Source organism: Diorhabda sublineata, chromosome 4, assembly GCF_026230105.1.
Source record: "Diorhabda sublineata isolate icDioSubl1.1 chromosome 4, icDioSubl1.1, whole genome shotgun sequence".
In the NCBI taxonomy this organism is placed as follows: Eukaryota; Metazoa; Arthropoda; class Insecta; order Coleoptera; family Chrysomelidae; genus Diorhabda; species Diorhabda sublineata.
In genome coordinates, this window is record NC_079477.1 from 31,244,713 (window position 1) to 31,259,462 (window position 14,750).

General features: G+C 31.9%; 1 protein-coding gene across 1 annotated transcript in view; it reads right to left on the reverse strand.

Moving 5' to 3' along the window:
• Positions 1–2,501: 2,501 nt before the first annotated feature.
• Positions 2,502–14,750, reverse strand: part of LOC130443047 (potassium channel subfamily K member 17-like) — a 415,525-nt gene continuing 403,276 nt past the window's right edge. Inside the window, exons 4-6 of the mRNA XM_056777492.1 lie at positions 8,798–9,088; positions 5,593–5,964; positions 2,502–3,537 (exon numbers count right to left, since the gene is read on the reverse strand). Coding sequence (XP_056633470.1) covers positions 5,732–5,964; positions 8,798–9,088 — 524 coding nt within the window. The 3' untranslated portion in view covers positions 2,502–3,537; positions 5,593–5,731. The remainder of the gene's footprint in view (positions 3,538–5,592; positions 5,965–8,797; positions 9,089–14,750) is intronic.

A 14,750-nucleotide genomic window follows, 5' to 3' on the forward strand; every position in this document is an offset into this window, starting at 1 on the left:
TTTTTGTACTTTATTTTGTACTAGTATATTTTCCACACAAGAAATGGTTCTCCTTAGAAAACGGAAGAGTAGAATCTGAATTTGCCTTGTCTTTCAGATGTTTCACATCCCAGTAGTAGCAGTTTTGCGTATTAACGTATCCATTGAGGCGAAAAAGAATTTCATCTGAAAACAAAACAATGTTGAACGAGTGTTCGTTAAATCCATTGTTTTGCAACATACTGATATTTTAATTTTTATACTAAGTGAGTTTTGTACATACATACTTGAAGTTATACATCTCCAAGCAAAATTTGATGTGATGATCTTTGCTTATTCATAGTTCTTGACCGCTTTCGAATCCTCATGAATGGACTGATTTACAGTTTTCAAGTTTTTTTGATGACGTTAGCCACACATTTTGGTTTTTCTAGTATTGAAGAAAATCGAAATATTTTAACGTATTATCGGTTGAAAGAAATTCTGCCAGCAGTGTTGAAAACCTCGAATCAGAATCTTCTACCCTCTCCAGTTAGAGAAAATTATTGCATATACGGATTCTTACTAGGATAGATACTTAGATAGCTAAACAAATATTAACTTGCTCTTGAAACACCATAACTTTTGGTATAAATTTAATAATTTGGAAAGTTCCCATATAATTCTTCAAAACATCTTATGACGGTTATTTGAAGAAAATGTTTTTTTTTCATCATATCGTTTACTTTTTTTCCTATAGATTTGAATAGCAGTTCAGCAGCGCCGTAGAAATTTGTCCAAAACGCTGCTAAAACCAACACTTAATGTGAATAGTATTGAAATAAATGGAACACCAATAAGAACGTAATAACTATTTTATTTGTTACAAATAAGTATGATAGTAATATTTTGTTTTATCCTATTTACAGTTTATATACATAAAAAACATTAATACAAATTGGGAAGTACAATCAATGTTTTTGGTATGGAGTCATGGATGATATAATTATTATTCTTGTCTTTTCAAACTTTCAATATGTACATTAATAAAGTATCATCAGACGGCGGTGTGTATATGTCTAACAAAGAACTAATCTCTTCATATTATCATCACATTGCATTTGCAATTGACTTTAAACCAACAAACATAAGGAAGTTATCAAAATCTTAGTAACCCAAAACGAAGTAGTTACTCCTACTTTTTCATGTGCGAATGTTTTTACTATTTGAATGTTTTGCATAAGGAGTTTCCCATTACTTTTTAGAAAGTGTCATATTAGTCATATTTAGTCATATTACTATTTATAAAGTTAATCATTCTAAGATGCAAATAACTCATAATGGTTACAAAAAAATCAATTTCATTCAAATATCTGAATACAGATGATAAAATGGTTTTTAAACTACTCTATGTATGGAAATGATACTTATAACAAGATGTCCTAATAAATCCTCTTGAATCCTTTAATTTCATTTGTAGCTATGGGATATTTTCAAAATTGTGATGCATCGAAAAGAGCTGTTAGTAAGAAAGGTGACAATATGATTTAAGTATCAAAAGATTTGAACAATTAAACTTATTTTCGTGTTACTAAGAAGATTGATAACCAGAAACAAGGTCTATATCATTTGCAACAAAATCTGCCTACAGAGAGGTCATCTGGGTCCTTACAACGTCTATGAGCTCTTATGTACCATCCTTTCATTCCTGGAAAAAGGTGAGGTGGATAAAAGACTTTTCATTTGAGGTTCTGGAGATCACACCAGAAAAAAATATACCTTTGGTTCTTCTGTGTCCATTTTTAAAGGCGATGTAGAGTGTAATAGCAGACTTAATTATTTTTTACTCTTGTTCTATGAAATCAACAAACGGCAACCGTTTTTTATTTCAAAACATTATAGCCCTTGTTTTTCTCTTTAACTTTGTCAATTTTTTATCATATACTTGATACGTTTGTTCAATTGTAGCAATCGTTCAAATAATTGCATAATTGCATAATAATTTTTGGGTTATAAAATAGTCCGCGATTCCGGAGTTTGGGAATGTGTGATGAATTTGAACAAAAATTCGTATCCTTTGAGTCTCTATTGGCGATTCCGTTTTTCAAATATATACTGTAGTACTGTAAGTGGGATTTTTTGTTCCTCAAAACACTGTGACAGGAATAGTCAACAACTCTCTAGTATCGAAAGATCCTCGTGACAAGATTATATTGTTATATTGTTTTAATACAATATAATACATCGTATCAGGTGAAAATGTATCAAAAGTTGTCTAGGTAAAATATAGTACATATTGAAATATTAACAGTATTGAGCAATTTTTACAGCAATCTTAGATCAGCTGATGATCAAATTCAAATCGTATGAGTTATATTCTTATTCGTATATAACACGAAGCATTTTGACATTGATGTGAATGTATATAACAGTTTAGATTCCTCTTCAAAAGTAAATACGACAAGAAATTATTCGATTAATTTTGAATATGATTAGAAAATCCATTATTTCGCCCATATACCAACGCTGAGAGTGTTGTCGACTACTATTTATATAATGCGTGGTTCAGGTACCTCAGACATATGAACGAGGACGAAAAGCCTATTAAAGGAGAAATGACTTAGGAATTACTGTTTAATTTTCTTTTATGCCATTCATCTTGCTATCGTTTTGTGTCATACATAAAACAAAGGGGTTACTTACCGCAACACAGTTATGTCTTACGTTATATGTTATGATCTTGCACAATTCAATTAGTGATTTGAAGGACATCTAGCTGCAGCAAAATTTGGTAAAAGTATGATAAAAGGTAACTATTGATTTATTATTATAAAATAACAATTTATTCAATTTTTCTATGAAAATTCATTTAAATAGGAACATGAAGGTAAACGTATAGCCTTCTCAATACACCATAAACAAAAATTTAATAGAATTCTTTATACCAGAATTCCTATATTAAAATTGTTGGAAATGATAGTAATTGATTTCGATTTTCAACTGATCCAACCTAATTACTCAACACTATACAAAAATTGAAGGAAAATCACTTTATCCAAGACTATAATTTGTCTTTTTTCATAGTAAAATCCAAAACTTTACAAATGTCACAATCAGCTTCAGCATTACAAGAACAACCTTCTTCACATTTTTGAAGGTCTTCACAAATTTTAAAATTCTTAAACTGCTTTATTTCTTTTTTAGCATTATTGAAGTCATTTATAGCAGCACTTAGTTCACTTAATTCGTTAAGATCACTTGTTTTTGCTGCTAAGTCACTCAATTTGGTGATGTATTCACCACCCGAATCACTAGATTTTGATCCCCCTACTCCGATTTCTAATTGCTATCCCTTGTGTCACATGAACACATCTTGGAAATCGGGATTCTTCTTCAAACGGGCTGCCATCTCGTCTTCGAAGGTCACAACTTTTTCTTTTTGTCTTGGAAACATTTTCCGTGGAACTCGTACAGTAAGTGGAAGGAAAGTATTGTTTATTGGAGTGTCACCTGACGCCAATGAAAGGTCAAATTCACTAACGCTTCTTGGTACGAAGTACTCAACAAGTGGCTCTGCACCTGAAATATAAAACGTACCAGTGTTTTATTGGTTAAGAATTTTCTATTATCAATGTTTGACAGTCTTATTTTTTTTGTAGATACATATATATTTAAATTAATAAATCAAAAAAGTTACCTATATATATATATATATATATATATATATATATATATATATATATATATATATATATATATATATATATATATATATAATCATCAATTTACAAGAGCTGCAAGTTGATAATGAAAAAATATATCTCTCAAATGCTCGAACAACAATATTATCTATATTTCTTTCTCCTATTTTCGCAAGAACTTTGTACTTTTTTCTGTTAAAATAAATTTCTAGAATCATTCAATACATACAGTGAGTTATTAGTAACCAAATAGGATTTAACTCTGCAAACCAACGTTTCAACGAAGATTCTATGCCATGAGCTCTAGATTAAGTCAGATTTTCAGATAACTAAGTAACACCCTGACTTTCTATCCTTAAAATTAGAAATATTTCATTCCGTTTCATAGCTCTTTTGTCAGAGTTTTTGTAACGGGAAGTTTTTTTCATGATTGAGGAATGTTGGGGTCCCATAAATAAGTGTGGAATTTGATACATTAACCAACTTGGCTATTTCTTCATAAGTTGGACCTCCACTTCTTTCATCGAGAACCTTTTGAAGATCTTTACTTTCTTCGAATTTAGGATTAGTTGACATATTGGTACTGAAAAACAACATTCTTCACGCAAATTCCCTAAATTCTCCACATATTTCATCAATTTATTTGTGAATGACCACTATAAGCGACAGTTTTTGACCATTTAATCATTATTTATATGTTATGGCAATTATTCATACTTAACTACGGACACGGGAAGCATTGATCAGTTTTATTATACTACTACAAAAATGCCGAGACCAGCAAAAGGACCGCTTCTTATATTTTATTGATTACGAAAAAGCTTTCGACAAAGTAAGACACGATGAGCTGATGGATTGCCTTTACAGGAAGGGTCTAAACGAGAAAGACCTCAAAATCATACGGGCGATTTATGCTAACCAAACAATCAGTGGTGAGAACTGAAATCGGTGACACAGAACCATACAGGGATGCGTGTTGTCTCCTCTACTCTTTTAAATATATTCGGAAGAATTCTTTGCCAGAGCGTTAGATGAAGCAAGAGAAGGTGTTAAAATCAATGGAAAAATGTACGCTCATGACACGGTCATGAACAGGATCTCCAAGCACTCTTAGATCATATAAAAATTATAGGAGAAGAATATGGCCTTAGCATCAACATCTAAAAGACCAAAATCATGATTGTCTCCCAAACATCCAACCATCATCCCATGTCTATCAACGTAAATGGTGGCATCATCGAAAATGTCGATAAATTTAAATACCTGGAGTGTTTGATAACAAAAGATATAGACCTTTAAAGTGAACTGACGAAGGTGCTTAGAGAGTTCGAAATGTGGATCTTTCGGAGGTTGTTGAGAATTTCCTGGACCGCTCATATCAGTAACGAAGAAGTAATACAAAGAATAGGCACCGACAGTGAACTTATAGAATTGATAAAAACTCGAAAAACCTTGTATCTGAGACACATATATAGAAATGACAAATACAGACTTTTGCAACTGCAATTCTGATCGAAGGGAAAAGGTAAAACGTGGTCCTGCAGACGACAGACTTCATGGCTGCAGAATATTCGCGAGTGGACTGGTTTAGATTCTCAGACGTTGATGAGAAGGGTCAGAGACAGAAATGACTGCTCAGGTTTTTTGGCACTAAATTTATTTAACATATATATGATAAAATTTTAATCAACTGGTATAGGATACCAATAACATTTGAAAGATATAGTAATTGTCATTCGTATGACCCACGTAGAAATTTAAAGAAAACGAAAAGAAAAATGACTCGTGGGAATAAAGGTAAATGGGTAAGATAGAGTAGACAGAAGTTAGCTCTTCGGTTTTAATACTTTACATATTTTTGTAGTTTTCGACCTTCTATCAGTTTTCGAAAATAAGTAAGAAATAAGAAATAAAATAATTGAGTTACCCTTACCCATGCCAGTGGACCTTCGCCCAGGTGTATTCCTCTGAAAATTATTTTTCCTGGGCAAACTATTATGTTGTGATGCAGTAGGCGCTTTTCTCACCGGAATAGTTTTAACTGGTGCAGCACCTTCTGTAGTGGGTCTTTGTCAGGAAGTTTCTTCTTCTTTAAGCCTCAATTCATTTCTGGTGCAAGCCGCTCCAATATATCTTAACAAAGTCATCACTTCGTCCTGTACTAAACTAAAACACATTGCTACAAGAGCCATGCCGGTCAAAATGTAAGCCGAACAAGCACATAATGATACTTCTTCTGCTCTTTGTCCTGGTAAAAGATCTCCAAAACCTATTGTTCCTAGACTTGTGAAGCAGAAGTAGCTACCTGAAAATACAAATCATTGAAATAACTAACCAAATAAAATCGACGATGCCGACAAATTTCCAGACTATTAAACAAAAAGCCGTCAATGCATTGGTAAATAAATTCCCGCTAAATTGTTCGTCAGGTACGAGTTTTGTTAGAGGTATTGTGAATTGATGGTGTAGTGCTTGTTAACAGTGTAGATCATCAACACCTCTGGGAATTCCAATTCAATGAAATGTCCATGATATAAAATTAATTTGATAAAATATAAACACTTTCTTAATAATCACCTATTTAGAAATTAAATTACTGCAGATGTAAGTATCTCCAAATTTTTCTCCAGATTCATACTATCTGAAGCCTGTTTAAAAAATAGCTGGCATTCTTTCGAAGATCGAATATAAAGGGAATATGTGATGAAAGCGAATAAAAAAGCAGCCATTACTACAACAGCTTCTTGTTCTTCGGATTGTCTACCTCACAGGAAAATGAATTATAATTTCCTTAATGGAAATCTAATACGTTTGTTGAACTAGTTTATTAGAAATGTTAAACTCATTCTAATCTATCAACGGACGTTGAAACAAAAAAGAATTTTTTTGAATTTAGATCGACATGTAACAGACAGACGTCCCCAGCATCCATCTCAAGATTTGAAGCATCTATTCTTCTCAACAAGTAGATTTTTGATTATATTAAGAGGGCGTTTTGATGAAAGAGTGGGATTTCAATGACAAAGTTCTGTACGGTAAAAAAATATATTTTCCAACTAAAATCACTTTTTTTAACAGAACTAACACACTAATGTACACACATTTTTTTACACCATACAAAAAATAAATGTTTGTCTGTGTTATCACCCTCTCATTTGATTAAAATTACTTGTCACCTAACTATTTTTGTATGTTTGGGAACATTATGTGATCAGAAGGATTCAAATCAGGTGAATACGGTGTTTGAATATCATTTTAAAGAGAGTGCTTTATCCAACAGTGCAATTTTTACTCCTGCTTTCATTAGAGCGTATTACACCCCTGCCCCTACCATCACTTGGTTTTGCGCACTAAAACTGGCAAACCGTTTTCTTTTTTCCTAAAATATAAACTTATTAGCCGTTAATCTCGTCTAAGACAGAGTGGATGCTTTCTAGGCTCAATACTAGTAGCGTTGGCAGTGATTCCTGATTTTTCCAGCTTTTAGTAAGTAGTCTAATTGTTATTGAATACTTGAATAAGTAGTGTAATTATTAGATGGTTATTTTCACATCTTTATCGCGACAGTAGTGTTGTAAAAGGTCGTAAGTCAATACTTTTTTTATTAACATCAAATTATTATTTTTCTACAAAATTGATATTTGTCTCCTGGCACCATCAGTGTTGAAACATATTGCTTAAGCTTATTATTATTTTCGTTCTTTATCATTATCTAAGGGATACATGCATTGAGAGTTTATATTTTTTGTATTCTTCTGGATAACCCAGCGAAGAACTGTCCTTCAAAAATTATTGGTGTGTGAAACGCTGAAAATTATAGTGAGAGCCCTACCCAAAGCAAGCTACTTTGGATTCATAATGGAATCAGCAATTTATAGACCCCCGTTTCCTAACATATGGCGTATGATGTAATATAACGCTGATCGGTAAACTCTTTTCAGCAATAGATGACGAATGCTTCTGTCCTAATTAACTGAAAAATTCACTGTTTTTTAGGAATACGTATTCAGGTAAAACTGTTTGTTCTGATTATGTTTGTTTCTGGTATACTGAGTTCACATAGATGGAAAAAATTTAATTTTTAATGCGACCGGGCTTTTCATCAGCGCTAATTGCGTTACCTATCTTGCAGACTTTCGCAGCTGTGTCATAGGTAACCTTTCAAGTATAATATTGTATACAAATTCGGTTAAATTATTTACTTCATTAGCTGTCTCACATACTTTTATTACATTAAACGATAATTCCGAAAGTAAAGAAGGGAAAACCATTTTTAATAAACCATTCCACGGGAGTGAGCATTCACCTCTAAAATGTCACTCAACTGTTACAATTTATCCCCAATTGGTACTTGAACATTTTTTGGAGTAGCAGTTCATGCTGGAATGTCATGGGGTGCAGCTGTATCGATTGTTCTAAGACTGTAGCTACGATTTAGTGGTTAGATATTGAGAAACAATTGTTTTTTTTGTAGTTTCAACTCACACTGATTAAAAGGTCCAGCTTCCTTTGGTTGGCAAACCCGAGCAACAGACATTCTATTTACTTGATCTCTCCAGACTCTTCCTCCACTCTGATCCATCTTACAATATCATCATCCACATCGAAGCTCTGCTTTATGTCGCACTCCCTTTTGACTGTAGTTGTTCAGACTAAGCGTTTTGTAACTGCTGTTTTGGATCTTCTTCCTCTAGCATGGGTGTGAGATAAATTTGTGGATTCTCACTTTGTCCTATTTTTCCAGATTATCCTTCTTTAAAGCTTCATATATTAGTTTGCCTTTGGTACCCGACTCTCCACTTTTTCTGTTAGATTTCTGCTATTTGTAATATTAATGCCAAATATTTGAAGCTCATAATCTGATCCACTGTCTGATCGTATATAACCAATTCCCTTCTGTTTCTCAGATATTGTTTCCATCCTTCTTAATTAGTTGAATACACTGAAATCTTTGGGAATAAGTACAGTAAACCAGCAAGAATTCATTATCTAAAAAAGTTGCTCCAGTAACCTGCTATTTTTCAAGCTATCACAGCTTCTCTGAATTTCGATAAAATATTAATAAGGAAAATAAATTTGGAATAGCGCTTGTCAAATTGTCATTACCATGATTATTTCTATCTGTGCAAAGCTCTTACCTTCCAGAAGCGACCAGTTTTCAAGCCTATGGAATAAAACTGCCCCAGTACAAATATATGCCAAGACTATTACCAAACTCAAGGTTACTGGAACTCGAACCGTATTCGAACATGGACATTTCACTTTTTTTGGTGATACTCCGCACATTTTTCCATAGAGTCTTCTAAAACTTCTGGCTAATATATCACCCGTAGCAGAGAGATACAGAAGCATTAATGGGATACCTATGAGGGCGTAAATAATTGTTACTAGTTTACCCCACGCTGTTCGAGGAGAAACTGAACCATAACCTGGAAAAAGATTTCATAATAAGATAGTGATGATGCAAAAATGTGTGTTAATATCTTCGTATTACATATTTGTCCTTGGCTTGAACAACGAAAATAAAAAATTTGGTTATTTGGAATAAATACAAGGGTTAAAATTGTATTAAATTATTTCCATTCATAATTTTCTGTCACTTCAAGAATATTTTTATAGGGGGTTGTAAAGTTGTATCTAACTGTTATATTACCCTAATATTTAAAAGAATAAATGATCAAATTTGTTTATTTCAATCCAGAGAATGCTGATTATGCTGATAATTATCATATTATAGAATGGAATCAACCTACACTTATTTTTTATTCATGCCCATAACTTCTTAAACGATTATGACACTTGGATAAATAATATCGGGAATATTGGATTACTACCCTCGCGAAACTCAAAAAACAAACAATGCCGTATACGTTCTTAGGGTATTGGACTAGCCATGTCACAAATTATGAAAAGTCTAACATTTTATTATTTAGGAGTGAACAGGTCACAATGAAGTCAAAATACAACTCCGAAAAAATATGAAATATTGACATGCGGAGTAACGACATTACTTTTGGGTCTCCCCAATACAAAGCATTGAAATCTGGGGTTCTAGGTGGCCATTAAACTGACTTTTGGCGCACAAATTTATAATTAGAAATATTACTTTGGTGTACTAAACGACTGCCAAAGTTTAGAATATAATGTCGTCTGATTTACAAGTAATGGCTGTAATTATCACTAGGAACCTAAAGATTACAAATATCAAATTCTTCATAATGATGAAAAACTGATGAAAATAATTAAATTCTGCTTTTCAAAATCATATCAACATAGTTTTATTGTAGTAAATGAAACATATTCATACCAAATATTGTAATAGAAAGTTTTTGAGACTCACTTTTTGTTCTCTATGGAATTCTGGAATCACAAATTTCAATCGAATATAACCAACGAATACGAGAACTAATCGCATTATATTATTACTTTGATGGAGATCTCTTGGAAAATTTGAATTTATATTTTTGCTCTCGAGAAGATAGTAAGATCACTTTTCCAGCCAATTTGGAATTATCTTTCGTTTTGAAATAAATCAAAAAACTATCTAGCCCGCCTTGTTGGAATAAGCTCATTAAAACTAGTAGTATGATTTGTCCAAATCAAACTTGGGCAAAATTAGTTCTAACCAAGTTAAGTACGAAGCGTTTTTGTTCGGTTTGTGATTAGCATGTTTTCGAAATTTCGTTACATCTTTGATGAGTTACAAACTTTGAAAACTTGAATATATTAATTATCATATTCATCAGAAAACTCACTCAAATTACTCTAATTACCAAAAACCGTAGATTTCAATAGAATAGTCACAAAATTATGAAGAGAAGCTTAATAATTTAAAGAGACATTTAGTAATTCCTAATTATAGAATGTTGATTATATCAAGGATTGTTGTTATTTGAATGTTTTAAATGATTAGATGATCATTTGATAACGAAAAAAAAGTCAAAGCACCGTCATTTACATGAATTTGACGCTTGATTATAATAATATATAATCTTGTTCTGTCCTCAATTATAATTTATCCTGCCCACTAAGCCTACCTATTGATCTCGAGTATCATTGTTGGTGCAAATTGGGCAGTTTCTCTCTATCATATCTCCACATGTTCGAAAGTATTTAAATCTGAAAACCGACGTGGCTACGGCAAAAAATTAACACCAGAAACTCCATATGCAATTTGTGGCCAAGTCTTGATAGAAAAGAGCTTGTAGACGCCTAGACCAAGAGCCAGTGACCAATTTCAGGTGGTCATTTCAAAAGTCACAAAACTTTCTACAGTAAATCCTTTAAACTACCCCAAAAATTTTAAGGAGGGTAGGAAATAAGATTTATTTTACTTAAAGTATCAGTAATTAAATTCTAGGAAATTACTTTTGACAGTAGTTTGTCTTCATGGAATTTTTTCCAGAGCATTTACATATCTCCTAGTTTTTGACAAAATGCTATAAATACTCATTAATAAATTCAAATTTTAACAGAATGAATAAGATAAATAACCAATTGATAATATGTAGTGCCAGAACGAAATTCCATCACCAACAGTCTGTCAGAGCAAAAAAACGTGTCCTCGTGAGTGCAAATAAGATAGTATTATAGAAACAAAATAGATTTATGCGTAAAAAACTTATAAAAAAATGAGTTTATGGTTTATTTTCAATCTTTCCACGTAAAGCAATTGAGAATTGATTCTGAAACTAGTGGAAATATTTTCCTCGAGTATCACGATAAATATACTATATTGTTCCTTAACTGGGTGTAAAAAATTCGGAAGTGAGTAGATAACGTGAAAATAACGCTTTGACATGAAAAAATTTTCTCATATGACCCCTCGTTTCTGAGTTATAGGCGTTTATAGTTGCGAAATCATAATTTATATACGAGTATATTTTTATATTATACAGTCGAACATAATGAATTTCTAATGAATCAGTACCTATAGACATGTAGTGTGTTTGGCGGAATAAAAAATTCTACACTACTACCTAAAGGCCTTGAGCAGCTCATGCCAAATGGTTAACAACCCGTAACTTTTCAGGGTTAACCTGCACAATCTAAATATAGCAAAAATTATTGTTTCAATCGCTTTTTTATCAAAAACTTACTCTTTGACTCGATAAAATTTAAGATTCAGGAGATATGTAGATTTTTATATCGTTGTACATGCCAACGAAACCGTTCGCCATGAAGAGACATTTTGAAGAAAAATATCATAAATTGTAATCATCTATTGATTATTTCCAATTGAACTGCTTACTGCCGAACATGGTGTTACTTACTCAAGGAAAAAATTGGAATGTAGAAAAGTTTAGTTGGTTAGCTTACAATTTATGTTATTTTCCTTTAGAATATCTCTTTAAGGCGAACTGTTTCCTTGGCATGTAAAAAGATCTAAAAGTCTACTTATCTGCTGTGAAAAATCGATTGAAAAATTCATTTTTGCTATCTTTAGATTGTACAGTTTGTCCCTGTGAAAGTTACGGATTGTTAACCATTGGGCATAAGCTGCCCCTGGCCTTCAGATAGTAGTGTAGATTTATTTATTGCGACAAACACACTACTTGAACATACGTAATCATCCATTAAAAATTCGAATGTATAATTTAGAAAATATCTTAAATACAATTTTTGATTTCGCAACTTTAAAGGCCTATTACTCATAAACGAAAGTTCCCATAAGAAAATTTTTTGCATCAAGTGCCCGAACACTCTGTATAAATATACCGTCGTTTGAATTGAAATGTAATTTGTGAATTGAAACTGGTACTGTTTAATTTTTTAATCAGGACAGAGCTCCATTTACTTAGCATTTCAAGATCCTTCTAGGAAAAAATATAACTTATCACTTTTTTATCACATTAGAATAATTAGAATGTAATTTCTTTGAGGTTATTCCTGTTTGGACCTTTGAGTCTAAATTTTCACTTAACTTTCGGCCACTGAAGCAACGGAAAAAAACTTTCTCATTCTTTATTAAATATAATTCCAACAAAGTAAATTTTATATTTGAATTAATTGGATTTCACATTGACGACGCAGGTTAATCATTGCGTATTTACGTGTAATATTAATAATGTAACGTTTTCCGTACTTGTTTAAACTTTTTCTATTTGTGGGGTGAATTAACAGCACTGTCTCTTACTTCTCAATTTATTTACAAACTATACAATACACTAACTCATAATAATTTACTTATAAATATCACTTAAATAATTTCTGTGATTACTTTTACTAATTCGTCCTTTTCCCTAAGACTATTTATTTAAAACTAACTTATTGTGCTACATGAACTTATATACTACAAATAAAATACTACAAAGTTCTAGAACAAAAAGAAACACAAGTAATAAATAAATATACTTTCCTAGAAATTATTTAAAAGAAATACTGTAATAAGCCTCCTTCCATAATAAAAAGTTCTTTAAAGGCGCCGCGCGAATTCGCCGAATTTCAAAAATCCATTATAGCTGGACAGGGCCGGCCTAAGGGCTCATTTCGCGAGATTGTTCGTAACAATAATAGTACCGGTACCTCCTGAATACTTGTGCAGACAGTGGCAAAAAAAATTACGATCTAAGTTTATTATTATGTATATAAATGAAGTGAAAAATCCTATACCTTTCGGACTCCTTGTATCTAAACTTCGTTGCTGTACGGTAAACACGTTTGAAAGTTAGACAAACTATCATCCATTATAACCATTATCATTTATTTCTATTATGATATGTTATGCAGTTTTATTAGCCCATTAATAAATTTGACTCTTAATGTTTTTAGAGTGCATTCAATGTAGCGATTCAAGCACGTATCTACCTGATATGTTCCTGCGTTAAACTTGTTAATTATAGATAATAAGTACCAGAAAGTAAGCCGGTGAACAGTGGCAACATTTCGTCTTAACGATGTACGTGCCTCGGTCATTATTCTCAACTTCTGATCCCGCATACTACAACTTAAGACATTTTAACGGAAAATTACCCACTAATATTATTATCGATTACATTCGAGTCTCTTTAATCCACACGTATTTGCTGAGAGACATTGATTTGTTGATTGCGATGTTTATAAGATAGTTTTTTCCGCCAATAAATTAGGAGGGAATCAAAGTTATATAAAGGATTTAGAAAAGTTAGTGATTTAGTGTGGTAGTTTTAGGAAAAGGATTTGAAAAGTTCCCTTCCTTAAGATAGCTCCAGTTTTCCTGGATGGTACACTAGAGATTATAAGAAAAAGTAAAAGACAATTAATAGAATCAAATAGCTTTTCTAATTATATAATATTTGTCTTTTATTTTCATAACTAAAACTATAAGAAATTCCGAGGGCAAAATGACAATATATCCTTTAGTTTAAATGAAATACATTCACAAAAATGCTATTATCAACATAAAGAAGACTTGAAAGGTTTTATTTACTAACAAAGAACTAATTATAACATTAGTGTTACACCTTAGAGGGTGTCCTCTAAGGCTAAACTTTGCTGACTATACATCCATATCAGCAATCGGTTTATATTCGCAGTATATTATAAATAAAATTATGATAGTACGACCAACAGTAGGGTTGAATGTTCAAATAGTGAAAAAAATTCAATATCTTAGGAAGGATCAAAATAGAAACCTAGGGCTGGTCTCATTCTACTTAAAGCAAAAAATACAATAAGTTGTACTGCTTCTATTGGAATTTCGAATAAAATTGAACAACTAAATAGGAATTGAAAAACTATTGGCAAGATGAAGATTTATGAAATTTTCGCGATAGGTTGCTCTCATGAAACAAGTATTTGTTTTTATTTTGTATTCAAAGTAAATAATGCTTGCAATTAATCATTCCATGAGGTTCAGAAGCTGGAAAATTTTGTAGATGATAAAACTAGGAGTTCAGTCAAAAGTTTTTCAATTTGAAAAGAAACTTACGATTTCAAATTCAAGAAAACTCGATTAACAGTTCCTTAGCTGCATTACTGATTTTCAGATGCTTTTTGTTTGGTTCGGTACGAGACATTTACGTAAGTTTATGATTCGGAAAATCTTGAAATCCTTATTTCTACTTTCTTGTGCCTCTTTAGACAATATCCCAACTGAGAGAATCAACTTCT